General features: G+C 36.3%; 1 protein-coding gene across 4 annotated transcripts in view; it reads right to left on the reverse strand.

Moving 5' to 3' along the window:
• LOC150106916 (oxidation resistance protein 1A-like) overlaps positions 1-21223 on the reverse strand; it is a 324024-nt gene that overhangs the window by 254963 nt on the left and 47838 nt on the right. Inside the window, exon 2 of one of the 4 annotated variants that reach the window (XM_090393377.1) lies at positions 1168-1291. The exons of the other annotated variants lie outside the window; for them this stretch is intronic. Within the exon in view, the coding sequence (XP_090249503.1) occupies positions 1168-1172 (5 nt within the window). The 5' untranslated portion in view covers positions 1173-1291. The remainder of the gene's footprint in view (positions 1-1167; positions 1292-21223) is intronic. 4 annotated transcript variants of the gene reach the window in all.

The following is a 21223-nucleotide window of genomic DNA, read 5'->3' on the forward strand; positions in this document are numbered from 1 at the left end:
GAAGTTTGAGTCTTTACGAGCGGTTTCAATGAGTTCCTTGCAGTGTTCAATTTCGATATATTTTTTTGGTCGTCAGTCAGCTTGTGGGGAACAAATCGCGAATTCAATTTACGAAGGCCAAAACTCTCGGTCAAAATGTTGTGCACAGTTGATTTTGGACTCACCAATTCACCTTCAATCAATCTCACGGACGATTTCGGGTTTTCTTTGATGAAATTACGCACTTTTTTGGGTGTTAACTTTGCTCAGTCCAGTTTTTGGACGGCCCGGCTTTTCGTCGTCCTCAAGCGTCTCACGACCACTTTGAAATTGCTTAAACTACTCGTAAACTTGAGTACGGGATAAGCATTCATCACCGTATGCTTTTTGAAGCATTTGATGCGTTTTGGTAAAACTTTTACCAAGTTTAACACAAAAGTCAATCGCAGCTCTGTTTGAAACTCATTTTACGACCGTTCGTCAAAACACACTGTCACTCTTGGCACTATAACTCCTCTTCTAATGAAACAAACGTCAAACAGTTGACACAAAACCTAATAAAGGTTGCCGCTTTCGACAACAAAAAGATACAACAGGTGGCGCCACTAGTTTCTTCTATTTTCGAAAAGTTCGGTTTCTTTTTTGACAGAGGATGTAATACTTCCCCATTTTGCAAAATACTGGCAAATATGCTTTCTAAAAACTATGGTTTACAAATATGTTGATAAATGCATGTGACAATGCTAAGTATAAGTAAAAAACTAAGATATTACTATATTTCCCTAAAATTATACGTTCTCCCTTTCTCTGCTTCAATCTGAAAATTATATTGAAAAGCTCTGTGCGACGAAATTTTATGGATGTTCCAAAACAAGAGCCAACTGAAGCGGCATACAGCGAACAGAACGTGAAGGTAATGTTGATTGTATTCATCTATAAAATGTTAAGGAAACCTAACCAGCGTTTTTTTTTTTTTTTTTTTTTTTTTTTTTTTTGTAGTTGCTTAAGGGAAAAAAAAAACGTATAATGCACTTAAATTCCTGTTATATGATTGGAATACATGGATAGATTAACGATATCTAAGTGTGTTCAGAGAAAATGCCAAAAAAAATAAGCATAAAAAAATAAAATCTAATCCTATTTACAAACTTCTAAGATCTTTTGCTACATTTTCGCAACTTCTATTACCCCATCGAAGTGCTGATACGTCGAGGTTCCCGACAGAATATAAAGATCGAGGCTCGCACAATTTGTTGGGAACAGACGAGTTGATGCCAATAAGAATGACGTTGAGGAATTTGTTGTTAACGCCCTGAAAATAAATTGAAAACAACTACTATAAAAAAAATTGCGAGAAAAAAACAGCTACAATTAAATGAATCCAAGGCGTTTACAGAGTACAGGAAAAACAGCGTTAGAATTATTTGAAAAATATGAATATGTCCTTGTTGCGTAAGCTTAGTGGGGATAGGACACCATTTCTTCCGGTATAAAATCACAAGTATGTCAAGCAGTTTCTATTTGACATCTTTGTTATTTTTTAACGGAAGAAATGGTTCCAAAAATAATGCTCTTCCGTTTTTATACATAATATATTCAATAATTACTTAAATTAAGGGGATATTGAATCCCACATAGTTTTAAAACCGAATAAGATAAGAAACTCAAAGATTGGAATCAGAGAGTTTCTTGCCGAATATATAGTAAATATAGTAAACTATAGTAAACTATATAATATAAATATAAAGTATATATAAAGTATAAAGTATCGGCGGACACTAGCGTTAGCCAATGCAAGTGATCCTAGTACATAGTACATTACTGGGCAACTCGTTGCAAAGGTGGAGGAAGAAGTTCAGATCGCTATTCTTAGGTATTTTCCATAATGTAAATAAAAACACATTTCTTAGGAAATGTATGCTGTTATTACATTATGGAGGGAGGTCACTACCCAGACCGGTTTCAGCCTTTTTTGAGGCTTCATCAGTGAGCAGCTAGACCTAATACCATAGTGTATAGCGAAAAGAACTTATGTACTTTGCGAACGAGTTTTCCAAACAGGTGCAACCATTAAGTTACTAAAGTATAAAGAGCTAATAAGCTTCATTTCGGCAATGAAAACATTACTTAAATTAAGGGGATATTGAATCCCACATAGTTTTAAAACCGAATAAGATAAGAAACTCAAAGATTGGAATCAGAGAGTTTCTTGCCGAATATACTCGTTCGCAAAGTACATAAGTTCTTTTCGCTATACACTATGGTATTAGGTCTAGCTGCTCACTGATGAAGCCTCAAAAAAGGCTGAAACCGGTCTGGGTAGTGACCTCCCTCCATAATGTAATAACAGCATACATTTCCTAAGAAATGTGTTTTTACATTATGGAAAATACCTAAGAATAGCGATCTGAACTTCTTCCTCCACCTTTGCAACGAGTTGCCCAGTAATGTACTATGTACTAGGATCACTTGCATTGGCTAACGCTAGTGTCCGCCGATACTTTATAGTTTACTATATTCGGCAAGAAACTCTCTGATTCCAATCTTTGAGTTTCTTATCTTATTCGGTTTTAAAACTATGTGGGATTCAATATCCCCTTAATTTAAGTAATGTTTTCATTGCCGAAATGAAGCTTATTAGCTCTTTATACTTTAATATTCAATAATGTTTATCACATAAAACAGACTTTATTCAAGCAAGAAAGGTTACTTATTTAACAGATCCTAATCATATATATTTCTTATAAACAAAATAAATGCTAAAACCTTCCTAGCTGCCTAAGATACTGGTGAAAGATTCGATTAGGAAATGACGTAAATTTAAAAAATCGTGTCTCTGTCTAAACAAATTTATTGCATTCCAATATGTTAACCGCTCTTAAATAGATCGATTTTTCTAGATGATTAAAAGGAAAAAAAAAAACACTAAATTAATTTTTAGGTCTGCTATCCTACCCTGCACTTTCTATTCAACTTGGCGAAGCTCTTCTGAGAATTCAGGCTAACCAAATCTCGCCAGTGTAACAAAGCCACATGCGCGGACACACGAATCGCATCCAAGAACCCACATGACATGACGCTAGTGAGGCTAACAGAACGAACGAACGGGTGGACGTACACAACACGGCACCGGAATTACGGCTAGCTGCGTTAGAAAGACTGTTTGCTCGGTGCCAGTTAGAGGAAAGGCTGATGGACTAGGAAACTTTGTTGACTTAGTTGCTTATAACGTTCGCTTATCTTTTCGGTATTGACACAGCGGTAAGGGAATGAGAACACCACTTAGCTAACTGCAGTGCATAGTTGACTGTGCTGGCTGTCTAAGAAGACAGGCTTCATAAAGAAGAAAACCGTACATGATATGCTGGTGTTAATCGGCGATTTTAATATTTTCTTTTAAAAGTTCGTTACCATCATTTCTTACAAACGAAAATATCGGATCCATTCTTTTATATTGGAAGCTAATCAGCTAACATTATTTTCAGTTATGTCCTAGTCATTTCGCTACCCTCATACAAATCTTGCGGTGCTTTTTAATTACTTGACATCAGCAAGTGTATCTTCTTATGTTGTACTTTCTCTCCCACATATAACTATTTATCTTTTTATTCACGTTTTTCATTTCCTTTTTCGAATATTCCAATCTGGCATACCGGAAGAGGATCTCTATTCAAAGTTGCAGATAACCTGATACTAATGTGAACAGAACGTGTCGAGATAGCAAACAACGGTCTGTATACTAACAAATCCAAGGACGACACTTAAATTATTGCTGGCCTGGTTGGCCGAGTGGTTAGCTTATCCGCTTTCCAACCAACAGGATGAGGGTACGAATTCCACCCTGAACATGGGTGTTTGTCTTTAGGTGGGAGATGACTTGCATCGACCGGTGTAAAACCATCGCCCTACTTTTTGAAGGTCTGAAGTGGCTTGAAAAAGTTCTATATTTGGTCTCAAGGGCAGGGTTTCTGAACTACGTAAAAAAAAATTCTTTAGCCCACCCACGTAACTAAATTTATTATAGGTTTGCAAATAATCTTTCGTGGATGGAAGCAACATTAAAAAAATTACAAGTAATAGTTTCGATTTCTTGTGAGAGATGAATAACAAAGATTCAGGATGATATTTTCTTGAAAGTTGAAATGAGGAGAAACTGCATAGTTGGATTACTCAATGACGAAACTGAAAAATGGAATCAATGCAAACTTCCCGAATCAAACTGTGTTTAAATGTTTCGAGATTTAGTCTGTTAAAAATCTTAGAAGCAAATGAAATGAATATTAATAGGACACGACGAATTTTCTTATTTGTTTAATACAAGAAAATTGAATAAATAACTAACCAATATGAAGTTTTTCCAAAAACTTCATATTGGTTATCCAAAATTGGAAATCCAAAACAACAATATGAATTTGTTGTTTTGGATTTACGGCCAAAGCAACTCACGCTATGAGGCCAGTGGACTGTCTTAATTGTGTATCCTCATGGCCAAAAAGGTTTTCGGAGGGGAATCCTACCACCACCATGAGACTAACTCTCATTAAATTGAAAATCACTGATAGTTCTTTTGGGTCCTAGACGGGTTTGAACCCAGGTCTTTCATTACATTTCCTCAATAACGAGGATTCATTTTGAATCTTTTTTTAAAAAAAATTGTAATGGAAAAGAGGATGTTTTATCAATCTATAACTAGTTGAACGAATTACTGGGTCTTACATATGTAGAGGGTCTTACAACTGTCCTCCACAATAAAACAGCTTTAAGATTGTTGAAAGCTGAATTTTCGATTGTCGATATTTCTTCCTTTAGGGTAATAATCTTACGGTATCAGATAAGGCGATAATACCTCTGTAAAATATCGATATGTCCTAAGTCAGAGCGGTTCATGACACTTCGATCACTTTTCGGCTTATGCAGTGGAGACATTTTGGTTTGCTTACCTTAAATATTTCGATTAAAACCAACTTTACAATTTTTAAAGGATTCTAAATACCCAATTTAAATTAAATCCATTCAGGAAAAAGCAAATTACTTCGGAACAAAAATGGATGAATCTTGCTTTTCGCATTTCACAAAACTCACCTGATTCTCGTTGAACTAAAATAGAAAGATCAGGAAAAAAATTTCCGAAATACTAAATGTTAGCCAAAGCAAAATTATGTCTATGGACACAATTTTGCTTTGTAATTAAGTACTCAGACGTTAAGCACGTCCAAGTACTTAACCGATAAAGAAATACACCTTTCAAACTGCTACACATGTTCCATCCTGCTACGATTAGCATTATTGCTCATCTTCGTAAAGAGGATCATATAGCTCGGCAATTACTTCGATTTGAAAAAGACTGATTAGCTTTAACTAAGCACGTTAATCCCTGAACAAATGAAATTAAGAAATAGCGGCATCATTTCACAACGCGTGTGACACGTTAGCATCAACACAAACCACATTAATGGTCCATGTCTGGTAAGATTACCATCTTTTGAGCATATTTGCAGAAATTTTTCCTAGCAATAATGTTGACTAACTTAATTTGCGATTATTCACACAACTAGGTAGCTGAACACGTTACGCAATGTAATAATGCAACTGCTTTATTTAATGACTATTGAGCTCATTCCTGACTACTCTTGACAAAATCCAGGTTATAAGTGTTCCAAATGCCATTGCGGTATGGATGTTCGTGTAAGTCGAAGGTGGTAAATCTGACACCCTATTAATGGAGCTACGAAGTGGTTTGATAGAGTATCGTACAAATTGAAGGAGAACAGAATTAGATTTAAGCCTTAGCCCACCCATGGTATTAACGTAACACATTTTCGTAACCTTTCTTGGGTCGCATTCACATAAAATTGCGTGTGCGTGCCATTCACAAATAGTTTAAAACGTTCAGCATGTGCACAAGCTAAAGGTTAGCTAATCTTCACCCATGCTCTAGAAACCAAAGACCTTTCCAAACCATTTCAGGTTTCCTAATAAGCAGGGGAATTGGTCTTGTGACTAAACCAAACAATGAAAAGGTTTGTTTGATTCATCAATTCGATCCCTTTGGTTCGAATCCCGTTTAAAACATGAAGACCATTTTAGGACTTGAATTTATGGCCAATTAGCCCGTTTCGTATAGGGATGAGTTTTTTTTTTTTTTCATCCATCAAAAAAAGGCTGGCCAGAAGAACAATTTACAGCCATGGCACCAATGCAACCAGCCTATCATAAACAGCATTAAGGTTTCTAAGAAGCCAAGTCACTTGGCCGTGACAGGCCATTGAGCCTAACACGAAAGGAAAGAAGGAAAATAAACTTCTTTAAAAGCCACCTTATATAATAAAATGAATAATGCTCGAGTGGCAAATAAACAAATCGATTGATAAAGATAGTCGTATTAAACTAAAATAACTTCGAAAAACATTCTTCATTGACCGAACTCCTTTAGGCGGCTTGGTTTTTTTTCCATTATTCACTTCTTTGGTAGCGTAAGACTATTGATATCTTAATTAAAGTGATTAATTTAAATCAACGTGGTGAAAAGAACGCACTGCCTTCCCGAGAAAGATACCAGTTAACAGAATTCTCTGGATTCTTGGAATTCTATTGAATTAGTCTGAAATCAATATTACCGTCAGATGCATACGAAACATCTTTAGCTGCGGCAGCAGCTTGGAGTATAAACTAAAGAAACTCTCCAGGGATTCCACAAATAGATTACTTTACACCAGTTCATTTGGACTATTTATTATTGTAATTCTGTTTATTTTGGTGGATTCAAACGGATTTGTATAGACTCGTGTCTATACAAATGTATAAACACGAGTACATTTGTCTTTAAATGTACAAGCCCAGTTAGAAATATTTAAAAAAAAAATTTTTTTTTCTTCTTTATGCCATACAGTAAATGGAAGCCAGTTGAAAACCATCAACGGAATTGATTTCCAAGTAAAACGTTTGAGCATTACTCAAAATTACTGAGTTTTCAAAGCAAAAATACCAGCTAATATACGTTTTTTCCTTTTCGGCGTTTTTTTTTTTTTTTTTTTTTTGTTTTGCAGTCTAAATGCTAAGTTTGTTCACAGAATTACACTATCGGATTTATTTGGCTTTTCTAAAATTAAAATTTACTTCAAAGCGTTTAAAATGTTATCAGTGCATTTAAATTAAATCTTACAACTACGAATTACTATATTAATGGCAATGCATGTCGGAAGTGTAGGGTAGATGTGTAATTATAATAGAAAGTAATTAAGTTTAAATATTAGAATGATACTGTAAAAGGGTACGACCTGATGGCGTTTACACTGGTATCCAAGTTCATAGTCTCTTGGTATTCAATTTCGTCCGCTGTCCCTTAGGGAGCACCAATGTACAAATTGCTCTGCTGACTTTGGAAGCTTGCGACATAATTACCCTTGGGAAAAACAATCGCCACAAATAAACGCGTGCTACGATTGATGACATTAGTGCTTTGCTGTCAACTGACAGAAATAGTTCATCAGAACGCCATATTTCAATTCCATAGGGAAATCCGCGGTATTAAAAAACCGCTTGTTATAAAAACAGAACAATCATAATTTGATGTTTCACGAATTCAACAGAAATTTCTACAGCCTCTTCGATATCGTAACAGAATTTCTAGAGATGCAAAATCTGCATATTAATCTGTTACCAAAGTTGTTCGTTGATACAAACCGCATTTTTGTTGTTATTACTTCTATTTTGTAATGGCAACAAAAATGCAGTTGGTTGCAATGAACAAGTTTTGAAGATTAAGATTTTTCGTTGCCGGAGGACATTTTTTTGCAAGCATATTTAAAACCACTTTTAGATTATCCTTAGTTCTGCCAACTGGTTAATGTATCCGCTCTCCAACAGGCTGGGTTTGAATCCCACTGTGGGAATGGATGCTTGTGAGATGTCTTTAGGCGAGATGAATGTACAATACGTTTATAGTTAATCTTAATCTCTTCGCGGATGAAATGCAGTACTTAGCCAACATGTTGCTGTTGATATACATAGATGGCCGAAGTTTATGAATTACAATGAAGTTTTCATGAGCCTCAGTAGCTCAGTCAGTATAGACGAAGCTCTTTGGTTGGAAAGACCTGGGTTCGATTCTCGTCAGTGACGTGAGGAACCTTTATCTGGTCTCTTTCGCCTAAAGGTGAGTTAGCCGGTCTCATACGGAGATGGGGAAGTTTTTCGTCCTCCAAAACAGGCAAACTTACCCTGTGAACACACGCATCTACAGACATAGGACACTGGGTGGAATAGGTCTAACCTCCTTATCCTCGAGTTACGGTTGCGAAGTCTAAGAACACTTGGAAAGGTCGCGACCGTAACTCGAGGATAAGGAAGTTAGACCTATTCCTCCCAGTGTTCTATGTCTGTTAGGACCACTGATAGGATAGGAATAAGGTACTCATATACTTTGTCCAAAAAGAAACCGAACTTTTGGAGAATAGAAGAAACTAGTGGCGCCTCTTGTTGTATCTTTTTGTTGTCGAAAGCGGCAACCTTCATTAGTGTTGTGTCAACTGCTTATGACATTTGTTTCATTAGAAGTCGAGTTATAGTGAAAGAGTGACAATGTGTTTTGACGAACGGTCGGTCGTCACGATATTCATGACGTACGCGACGAATTCTCGCTATCAATCGCATAAAAACTTCGAGATAAAACTCACCATTCACCGTTTGGCCAGGCGGAGCGAATTCTTTGTGGATCAGCATTGTCTTTACTTTTGACTTTTCCAAGCGACGTTTTTTCTCGGATGCCCCCTCTTCTGGGGTCTCCACTCAGCACTCTGGCGCTTTGTTTCAGGCTCATACTCAAAACACCACGTTTCGTCACCAATAACGATCGTTTCAAGGAAGTTTCATTCATCACCGTATGTTGTTTGAAGTATTTGATGCGTTTCGGTAAAACGTTTACCAAGTTTAACACAAGAGCGGTTTTAATGAGGTCCTTGCAGTGTTCAAATCGATGCATTTTTGGTCGTCCGTCAATTGTGGGGAACAAATCGCGACTTCAATTTACGAACGTCCAAACTCACTCTCGGTCAAAATGTTGTGCACAGTTGATTGTAGAATCCCCAATTCATCTTCAATCAATCTCACGGACGACTTCGGGTTTTCTTTGATGAAATCGCGCACTCTTTGGGATGTTAACTTCGCTCAGTCCAGTTTTTGGACGGCCCGGCTTTTCGTCGTCCTCAAGAGTCTCACGACTATTTTGAAATCGCTTAGACCACTCGTAAACTTGAGTACGGGATAAGCATTCATCGCTGTATGTTTTTTGAAGTATTTGATGCGTTTCGGTAAAACGTTTACCAAGTTTAACACAAAAGTCAATCGCAGCTCTCTGTTTGAAACTCATTTGCCGACCGTTCGTCAAAATACACCGTCACTTTTGGCACTCAGCTTCTAATGAAACCAATGTCATAAACAGTTGCCACAACGCTAATGAAGGTTGGCGCTTTCGACAACAAAAAGATACAACAGGTGGCGCCAGTAGTTTCTTCTATTTTCGAAAAGTTCGGTTTCTTTTTGGACAGAGGGCGTATATCTAACGTTGTCATAGAAGCACATCGTTTTGGATATGATATGAATTTCATCGCCCGATGCGAGACCACTGCCCAGCTTACTGTAGGCCTGGAAAAAAAAATCATTTTTTTGGCCTATAGAGCAGAATTTCCGATTGTGTAAAAAAGCGGAATACAAAAAATAAGAAATAAAAATAGAGGAAATGCGTGGCCCACCGGCGGTATTCATGTACTATAGGTTTAGAACCATTCGTGTATGGGAGCGCATAAAAAATGCATTTAGAGAATTCAAATTATATTTAAGCTGTTCACTATTCATTGTACATTTGGAGAAACGTCTGCTAAAACAAATCCTGTTCACTTAGTGGCCCTTACGGGCAAGAAAAAAATTCTATTCCCTGGAGTGCTATGGATTACTGAAAATTTGTTGTACTCCGAAGGCTAATTTATTAATATAGGTCATGAGAATTTACCTGAGTTTCTTTCATGCTGGTAGAGTAATAGCTGCTGAAGTTTTGCTACTCAGAAAAGTAACCAAGTTTACACATCTCTTCGGTCGAGTTGCATCAATTACAATAATTTCCTTTAAAGCCTTTACGAAATGCTTTTATGTTTATGAAGTATCTCTGTTAAAGGAAAACAACAACAAAAAAAAAGCCCCAAAAGAACATTAACAATTCTAAATGCGGAAGAGAAATAATGGTCTTCAAAAAGAAAATCAACTGAAGCAGCCATTTTGTGTCCAGGTTTGTTGAATTGATTTACAACGCGTTTCTCCCCATCGACCTGTTGCCAATATGACTGATAGGCTTGTTGATTTCGCTTTTTACTGACACCCATTTGTTTTCGCTTATTGATTTCGTAGTATCCTTGAAGCGTTCTGCGTGGACCTTCCCAGCAAACAAAAATCGGTACCGTCAAGCGTTAACGTAATGAAAAGTCGCAAGATAAAAATCATTTGAAAATTTAAAAAAAAAAGGAAAAAAAAAAAAGAAAACATGAACTCGCAAAGTCCTATTTATAGAGTCCTCTTAGAATCGGAGCAAATGGAAGAAAATCTGTGTGCTGTTCGAGAGAGCGTGAAGGTCGTTGGGTGTTAGTCGATTTAGGGAGTGAGGACGGAGAGAGGGGGGGGGTTGGAAGAAGGTTACAGAAAGTACATCGATGCATTTTCTAGATGCCTACAATGCACTAATGCTTTATCGGCATTAATACTCGGAACATGACTTTGGTAATCGGAATTTCGTCCTTCAGAAGGGTTACAGAAGACAACATTTCGATCAAAGTGCGAACAAAAGAGCCCGTTAGAAGTGTGGATACGATGATTGGTTCTTGGAACTCCGAAACACGCAGCGTCCGAAGCAACAGTTAAGAAAATTAAGTGTTGAACATATTTTAGCTTAGCTAGCTACTTTTTAAAGATTGCTTTATATCTTATTGAAATTTATGATCTTGCTTCCACTGTCAAATATCCCGAGTAATGTATTTTGTGCAAATAAACTTTACGACTGAAAAAATGTTTACTTCTATTGCATGCAATGACAAAAAAAAAAAAAAAAGTATAAGAAGCGCATCCTCTTATTAGCGGATGTAGCATTTGAGATTTGTATATGTTCAAGGTAACACTGAAATAAAAAAAATTTGGTGGCGATTAAAAAAAGTCGCATGCTTTACTTAGCTAAGTTCAAAATACAGATATTCTGCAAATGTTTTAAACAATGACGTCAACTCGGCTTTCATTAAGCAACGAGAGACTTTTTTTTTTTTTTTAATCCAAACCCTACCAACAAAAGCTTTAAAACATAGTACATCAGTGTGAAGTACCGGGAGTTGGGTTAAGGATAGTCAATTTTCATGCTTCAATCCCGGGAAACTAATCCGTTCTCGTCTCGACGAGCACTGGGAAAGATGAATTGCCAAGATTTCACTCTTCGTTCTTTGCATTCGACTCTGGGAGGACAGAGGGAAGTCTCCATTACAAATAGTACAGTGCATAAAATTTGTCACCTTGACTTTTCAAATCTCTTTTTTTTTTTTTTTTTTTGGTAGGTCCATAAATTTTATGGGCAAGCAATTTTTAATAAAAAGTCGCAAAATAAAATAAAAAATCGTAGTCAGGTATAGAATATGTAATCAAACATTCAGAAACACCTCGTAGCCAAAAAGCAAATAAGCTATATTTACTCATGAATTGCGAAAGAATTAATTCACAACTGGCATCCCTTGGTTATATTAAGGCAAATAAAATGCAGGTATTTTTACTGAAGAAAGTTTATAATTCAGGACATTTAACCCGGTGTTAGTAAGGTCACAGATCCCAAAGATTTTAAATTGACTAACTTTTTAACAATGCTTGGCAGTGAGTCATACTTCAGTATTGCTTCCCCTCTCGTAACCCGCTACTCGACGCCATAGACGACAGGCTGTTGCGCGCAAGCAAGTTTAGTGTGCACAGGTGTAAAGTGTGCTGGGATCCACCAGACCCCACCTTACCAAAAGTGCGACTATATTTACTTCCGAAACGTAAGTTGTTTTCATGTATATTCTACTAAAATATTATCGTTACTGCTGTCTCTATATTTTTAGATACCAACTATAAGCAAATACGTTTTCGTAAATATTTAGAGGGTATTTTGAGAATTTTTTTTTTTTTTTTTTTTTTTTTTTTTAACCAGATGAGTTACGAGCAGGAAGAACAGAGGTTACGTCAACTTATAGATGACGCTTTGACAGACGAGGAGCCATTTAGCGGAGATGATAGTGAAATTTAGAATTAGTAACCATGAGTCTGATACAGAACGAGACTGAGGAAGAATCTTCATTAGGATCCACAGAGAATCCACTAATATTGATTAAAAAGATATGGATTTCTATAATACACTGCATTATTTGGGTGGGTCTGTGGAAGTGGAACCCCACTTTGTTACATTTTCCCACCTCACCAGCACCGGGTTAAGCTATTGAAATCCTGGATATATGGCAAGTCTCGTTAAAGACGAGATAATCCGGGAAATGCTTTAGAGACCGCACATGGAACCTTAAGTCATTTGATTCTACTATAAGAGTAAAGTATAATATTGTACGATACAATTCAGCTAAAGGACATTTACAAACATCCAAATGAAAGTGAGATTCGAACCCGCAATTTGTTGGTGAGCACGTGCTTATAGTGTTTTATTACATGTAGAATCGTAGGAGTTTCCATTGGCTATTTTTGTATTGTTTATTTGCCTGGTTTTACATAATCAGTAAAAAAGGGTAAATGAGAAAATTTTGATAAACTGTAAGGCATGGCAGAAGTGAACCAAACAAAAAAAAAAAACAGTTTTCCACCAGGTAATTTAAACTGAGGAAACCCATTACGTTTCATCCAAAGGGATTTCAAACAATTAGAAAATTGCCTAAAATGCTTAACTGATTTATTGGCATGTTATTATTTAAGCTGTTTTGTGGCAAGTTTCTCCTAAGGATTAAAAGATTCAGCTCATATCTACATCTTTAGATGTGTGTACACATCAAGTTCAGTCTCATTATCAAAAGAAATAAGATTTGATTTCATCAACCATTCAAATTAATCCCATTTTCTATTAGACGTGTTCTTAGAAATAATTTTATTTCAAAACATGACCTTGCATTCTCATGATTTGAGTTAAAATTGATCACTTATTCTGGGTCCGATTTAGATAAACCCATCTTTTAGCTTAAGACATACCCTCGCTCACTTTGTAATCGGAGTAGTAACAGAAGCTTTTAATCAGTGAATTGCTTCTCTAAACTGCAGTTCTGCGATCTTTGAGAAATATTTAATATAACTTCCTTATGCAAGGAGTGTGAGAAATCTGATCAGTACATCTTGGCAATCATTATAGGTATAAAAACTAGAAGTGATATATTTTGAAGAGTTAGAGGTTTGTCCGAAGGGCAGTGTCTTTGAATACAGGCGATATGCATCAAGTAGATCAGTTCCGTGAGCTAGAGTAGAGTAATTATCATGGGATACTTGGGATATAGACTGGAAGGAGGAAAGGACTTTGATGTGTGTGTGTGTGGGGGGGGGGGAATTTATACAGCTATTAAGACAGTTACTTGAGACATGTAATGGAGGGAACTCTTGTTCGAAAGAGTTGGATTTCGTGATCTGCTACCATCATAATTAAATAGTTGAATTACTGAGTGATTAATTTTCTGAAGATTTATCGTCAGGATGTAGGTAAATCACTGTTTGATAAGACATGCGAGCTTTGAGGCCGACGAACTGTAGATGCTCGAAATATTGCAAAATCTCAATGTGAATTCTGCCATGGGATTAGATGGGATATTGGCATGTGTGTTGCGTGAATGTGCAACGGAAGTGACCTTCTCTTTGATCATGCAGTTTAAGTCTCGGCTCTGACAGAGTTCCAAGAGCGGTATAAGGATAAAGAGACAGTATCCTTTACTTAAAAAGGTAGATCCAAAGCAGAGGTTGAAAATTACAGACCAACTATTATCTCAAGAATAGTAGTTAAGGTTCAGGAAAAACTGGTTAAAGCCAGAATTCAGAATGGGTGGATGAGCATATGATATACTTCATAAAAGAGAGCAAGGCTTTAATGGAAGGTCTTGCCTAAGCAATTTACAGTAGTGACGGTAGCGTTGGATAAAGGCAATGTCTACATTAAGATTAGATTTTGCAAAACCATTTCCCAGGATACTAGAAATTAAGTAAGCTGATTGAGATGAATGTGGGGTTGGTGAGATTGAAAAGAGGGCGGCTGTCAGATTGGTATATGGTGGAGTAGAATAAAAAAAAATTAAGCAGGCGACCAGAGGTATTCCACAAGGTTCTGTTTTTGATCAATCCTTTAATAATGTTGGAGGCAAGTTAACGGCGATATTCAGTTGTTTGTTGATGCAAAACTGGGAAGGGAAAGAGTAAATAAAATCTTTCAGGATGACTTAAGTAAGCTGACTCTGGCAAAGGATAACGGTTCTTTAAATGTGACAAAATGTAAAGTTATGAACGCTGGATGGTAAAGTTCAATCTGTATATTATACTGATAGGGTTTCAGTTCTGGAAATCGAGGCCATCCTGGGTGAGGGGTAATAGTTGACAGACGTTCAGAAGGCATAGAACAAAAATTGGTAGAGCAATATACCGAATAACTTGAATGCTAAAAAAAAAACACGCTCACTTGTAGGATCAAAGAATCCATTATCCTTCTTTATAAGGCTTCGATCATACGTCCGCATGTGGACTGCTATGCTCAGATCTAGTTGCTTGGGATGTGGAAGTGGTTGAGAGGATTCAGAGGCGGGTGACTAAGGTCCAGATCTGCGAAATGCTTTAGGATAGATTGAAGATTTGTGGAACATCAGTGTGTTGCACGAACGTACAAGGAACTGATCTTACCTTTGTCCATTCTTCTGTGTATTCAAATGAGTTGACAGATGGAAGAAAGAGGATGATATCACATGTTACTAAAAGGCTTGTATATAATGGATGTAGGGGGAAATTTTCAATTTATAGCAAGAGGGAAGAATAAGGTAAATGAAAGTTGAATATAAGTATAGGTAAAGAAATTTTAGGTTGTTTTGCTACGAAGGTGGTGAAAGTGGAATAGGGTGGTTGGCATGCTTTGTCAAATCAATTTAAGGAGGGGCATGACAGGTATTTTGTGAATAACTATAGTTTGATTCCCAAGGTGTACTGTAAGAGGCGCATGATAGCCATGAGTCACTCCATGGATATATCCGTTTAATTATTTCTCCTTGCTTCAAGAGCTGCATAATGAGGATGCATAACCAATCTTTAGAGATTCTATGCAAATCTTAGTATAAGGAAAGTTTCTTTATATCAAGTTGAATGAAGGAAGAAATAACTATTGTTAACCATGTTAGCAAGACATCTACAATGTTTCTCGTTAATGTAAGCTCCGGAGATTGATATATTGCAATTTTTGTGACATGTCTAAATTAGGCCTGAAAAATAGCAAATCATAAGCCGAAGATTTGCCTATTTATATAATACTTGAAAGCTTCAAAATGTATGCGGTCCATAACGTTTACGTTGTACGGGAAGATAAACTTGAAATGCGTCGTTTATTAGCTGAGAATGGCTATATTCGATAGTATTAACTCTTCTTAGCTTGTTCACTAAAATTATGAGTAGATGAAGCGAGGGGGGGGGAACTTACTAGCATCCGGTTCCGTAACTATTGGACAACTAACGAATCCAATGTTAATTCATTGAGAGCACGTCCTAGTTTACAAAGGCTCAAGTTTAATTCTTGAAAATCGATGTTTATCTGAATGTTGAACTTGAAATCAAACACGCCTTTTGTGTACTTTCGATAAATATTCCTCCCCTTTCTTCGTATAGCATATGCTCATGGAATTCGAAAAGAGGTAGCTACACTTACGGTAATTCAAGTACGCCAGGCCATAAAACATTTCCCGCTTCACAATTTAGATTCTTCAGAAAATATCGTAGTTATTTGAAAATATTCAACTTTTTTCTGTTTATCTGTACTGGAAATATCGAGCATACTCAACAGAAGAAAATTCTAAAACAGCAATAAACAATTGGAAGAGCAAAAGTAGGTAGAGCATTGCTAGAACGCGACAATTACAGTCTTTGAGCAAGTTTTAACTTCGAGGTCTGACAAATTTTCCTTTCATGACATCCGAATAATTGCCATTTTCAAAATCAGGATTAGCATACCTAGCAAGTTTCAATCTGTAGGTCTGCAATTAGTGTACTAGTTATTGGATCATTAATGCTCAAATGAAGCGCAGGCATTCTGAGATACTCCCTTTTGTCTTATTTCCACTTAAAGGACTATGCTTATACGTTCGCGCAAAAAAACAGTTTCCGCTACTGCGCCAGCATAATTAGCCTAGCTGGAGGAAATGCCAAACATGAACAATACATTAGATAGTGTACGGAATTCAACGAGTTAAACTACCAGATTGCTGCTTGTCGGCCTGAAGTGACTAAAGGGTGGACGATTCCTTCTGTCAAAAAAAAAAAAAGTAGGTTGTGTGTTCAGATGTCATGCAAAGTTCCAAAATTGAATCATCTTCGCTGGCTCAAAACTTCCATCTTTCAAACAGACTTCTTTCGTTCTGGCAAATAAGAATTTTCTTAGAAATAAATATTTTGACGTATACATCTTAGATTCAAAAATGGATCATAAAAAAGTCGTTAAAATATTTACTTTTAATTTCGATGGCGTTGCATTTTTGTCTACTCGGTAATGCATGAAGTCAACAAAATATCACACAAGCTGGTCCAATGTCTTTCATTACCACTCTTGTTCCTTTGCAGTTATCGCTTTTTTGCGGTTATCTGTGAGGGTTCAAACAACAGAATTAACATATCTCCATAAAGACATCAGATTTTCTTCCATGGAAATACAATAGTACATTAAAGAATGGCATCGAGTGAGAAGGCCTCAGCGAACTAATCTAACCAACTGGGAAAAAAATGAACAGCCTAAGATTTTTGGTTCTAAGAATGTAACCTACCTTTCATCTACAATGTATTCAACTAACAAACCCATAAAAATATTCTTCGGGCATCAGATCGTTAATTGAAATCCTCCTTCAATTATATTTAAAAGTATATTGAAGTTTTACTACACTTGCAAAACAAAAGACAAGATACGTAGGCTCTTGGTAAAGATTTAAGAAAACATTATCTAGGTGCAAAGATTTAATAGGCTGTAGGCATGAAGGATTAAGAGAACGAGATAAAGGACTTTAGTCTGACACACTGATAAAAATAATTGGTTTACGCTCTGGCTTTACACTTTGGTTTACAAATGACTTACTAAGGCAATTAATGTGAAGTCGTTAGCCTCTATATATAGAAGAAATCCAGTCCTGAAGATACTTCACTAGCAAACTTTGTTTGCTTACAGTTGAATAAAGGATTAAACCAAGATCATAATTTACATTTTAATCGGATTTTGGAGTTACGCTTTTAGAATGGTCGGAAATACAAAGGAAACTGGGATGGTAGGGTAGAAGCAGGTTCTCTACAGAGGGGAAGAATGAAATGTTAAAGAAGAAAAATTGGCTGCAGGATGATATTTGGTTTTTATTTACGTAAGAGCAGCTTGGATAATGAAAAAAGTAGAGCATGTCTAGGAACTATCTAGCATTTACTAATGGGAGAAACGAATAAGGCGAGAATATAACACTGCCCACATACTTGGGGGAGGAAGAAAAATATGACGGGTGACGTTTATCAGAACAAAATGGAGGGAAGTATTATTGATGACTGCATATGTATTCGACACACCGTAATGATAAGCAGGAGGCAAGGGATCGGAAACTCCCTCAGGAAAAGTGATGTATTGATAAAGTGGTCGTAGGCAGCTTCGATTGCCACAGGCATAACACCATTTGGAACCGTCAGTGTACACAGGGGGGGGGAGCTGCCGTGTTTTATGATCCAGTGCAATCGTTTTGCTTGTCTAAACAAAACATGCGATTTTGATACTTCAAGGAAATTTTAAGAACTGAAAATTATCAAGTAAAAACATTTAGCTAGTAGGTAGTAAGAAATCATATAGATACCTTATGATATTTAATACCTACCCCCCCCCACACACACACATGCACCGCTTTCTCAATGCCAGAAGCAAAATATATAAAAGAATATATTCGAATGCATTAAAATCACTGCTATTGTCCCAAAGGACAGACATTCTCAGGTGTAATTAATAAGAAATATTCTAATCAGATGTTAAAAAAAAAAAAAAAACATTGTCAGCTTATGCATTCATGTGTGCTGTGGAGGTTTTTTACATCACATATCATGGTCGGGATGGTATCCAAGTTTATTGTTTCGTCGTAAGCATTGAAAACCAACTAGCGAAATTAATGCATAATTAAAATTATGCATTCATTTCTTATGAATGAAATTTAAAGGTCGCATTAAGAAGAAAAGATCTTTGATTTTTAACCATTTCGTTCTTTTGTTACGAACACAGGACAACCTACAGATATGTCACTTCCTCCTGAGTGTTTTCTCCCAACAGTCCACTGTAAATGTGCTAGCATATTATACGCCACCTGCGGGGGTTTGGACTAATCGTTATAAGTCACGGGGGTGTTAAGTATATTGATAAGTATAAAGATTCCTTGACACAATTTACCTAACTGCACTTCTCAAACGAGTTCCCATTAATTGCGTGCGTTCTCAGCCGGTTTGCCTGGATGAGCAAAGAAAGTTCCTGATATTTAGAAAACAAATGCTAGGAAATATATCTGTATATCTATGCTTCGGATAGTTTACACGCATATGATAAAAGAAGACGCTCTGATTTATAACTAATTGAATATTCTTATTAATGAAATAATTGTGAATCCCTAATCTGAATTTTAGTTCAAATAATACACCAATCTTCGCCTTGGAATTGATTGTACGACTTAGAGCAACAGCAGACAGTCGAACATTTCTCGGTTAGCAATTCGAGCTAGTCACAGGAAGCAGCTAAATGTACTATTCTAAATGAAAACGATATCTTTTTAAGATCGTTGATCAACCTATAGTACTAATGTACTATAGGTTGATCAACCAACCTCTTGTGTATGGGCGCAACATTAAAAAAAAGGTAGTAAGAGAGCATATAGATACCTTGTTATGATATTTAATACCTACCCCCCCCCATACACACACACCTCTTTCTCTATGGCAGAAACACAAAATATATAAAAGAATATATTCGAATGCATTAAAATCACTGCTATTGCCCAATCGGACAAAACATTCTCAGGTGTAATTAATAACAAGAAAATATTCTAATCAGATGTTATAATATTAGTTTTTTTTTTTTCGCATTTAAATTACGTATAAAGCAATGCCAGTGATCATAGCGCGGAATCCTTGTTCTCGGTACAATCTGAATATTATCTTGTATCCTAAGATTTAGCTTACACGGGTGGACAGAGTCACGAATTTAAAATGGATGTTTCCAATGAAACGCTTAGGAAAACTTTCACCAGTATAAAAATAAACGCATTAACTGGAAATTTAACGCTTAAAAGCTATTCCGCTAAATTTAAAATAAACGAATTTAAATAGCAGGTGTTATTTAAGGATAACTAATCATATAAAATAATAAATTAACTATTAATAGATATATTTCATTACATACCTTTTATACTTCACAAACGGCCATTACAACCGGAATAAATGAAACAATGTCCTGACACAACAAACACCAACCCACTACACTGTCTTTTAAACTACAACAGGTGGCGCTATATGAACTCAATAAAATTGATTGGAAATATAACAGAAATTGCGGAATAGTTGTCTGTATAAAATTCCATGTGTCCTCGATAGTACAGTACAGTACAGTACAAAAGGAACCGTTTATCTCTATCTCCGAACCCAAATATGAAACTAAGATGCCCTTTGGAACCATACCTACCAACAATTTCCAAAGTGCAAATTAGTAGCTGTCTGGAGTCACTGAAACAACTAGATCACTATGGAGCTAAATAAACCTTCGGAAACGGAAAACTAAACTGAATACTAAACTGAATATTTTGACTTTTTTGGGCAAAAAAAAGAAAAGGGAAAAAGTGCAATGCTTTACTAGACTGCATGAGACTTTCGTTATATTTTAATTTATCATCCATCGAAGAAACCTTAATGTTCAAAGTATGTCATAAAATCAGATTATTTGTAATTTTATCAGCTATTTCTGTGAGCAAAATTAGCTAATGTGTATACAGTAATCGTTAGTGTATTTAAAAGCAATGTTAATTGGCTGCAACATGCCATCGGGCCAATACCTAAAACAAAAGTTAGAAAATGGATAGAATGTCTAAATGATGTGTAATTATTATTATAATTAAACAGCAGAACATGGAGCACGAAAAATATTGTCTGTGAATACTAAATACTTAAATTCGGCAATGAGTGTGTCTTCAATGATATTTACACCATCTACCTATCTATTTGCAGCAATAAACTATATTAAGTCTATTAACTAAAAGCTAAATATTAAATAACTAAACTATATATATACATACAGAGTGTCCCAAAATTCACGCAAGAAGTAATTTTGATAGAAAACACAGGTTTTTAATTAAAAATTGTAATTTCTTATTGATTCATAAAGTATACAGTATAGGGTTATGCATGGAATAGCGTATCGGGTATATGGACTCCACGGCTTTGCTGGCACATACGCACTCTTTTGTCGAAATTTTCCATGACCGTTTTGCATAAATGTGGCTGAATTTCGTTGATACAGCGCTCAATTTCCTCCTTCAAGGCGTGGGTGGTCGTGGGCTTGTTGGCATAAACCTTAGACTTCAAAAAACCCCAAAGAAAAAAGTCCAACGGTGTTAAGTCACATGATCTGGGCGGCTAATTCCGTTCACCAAAACGAGAAATTACACGACCAGGAAATGACTCATGCAGTAATTGAATTGTTTCTCGGGCTGTATGGCATGTGGCACCGTCTTGTTGAAACCACATATCGTCCACATCCATATCTTGCAATTTAGGCACAAAAATTCCAAGAAAATGAGCCTCATCGCTGAAGATGATTTTGTTCGAAAATTAAGCATCCACTTGTTGTTCGATAATCCATTCAACGAGCTCTCTTCGCTGTGTGTGGTCAGTAGGCTTCAGTTCTTGAGTCAATTGAACTTTGTAAGCATAAAGATGCAAATCTTTCTTGAGAATACGCTGTAGAGAGCTT

Source organism: Typopeltis vanoorti, chromosome 5 (genome assembly GCF_054136105.1).
Source record: "Typopeltis vanoorti isolate ZY-2024b chromosome 5, IOZ_Tvanoo_1.0, whole genome shotgun sequence".
Taxonomy (NCBI): Eukaryota; Metazoa; Arthropoda; class Arachnida; order Uropygi; family Thelyphonidae; genus Typopeltis; species Typopeltis vanoorti.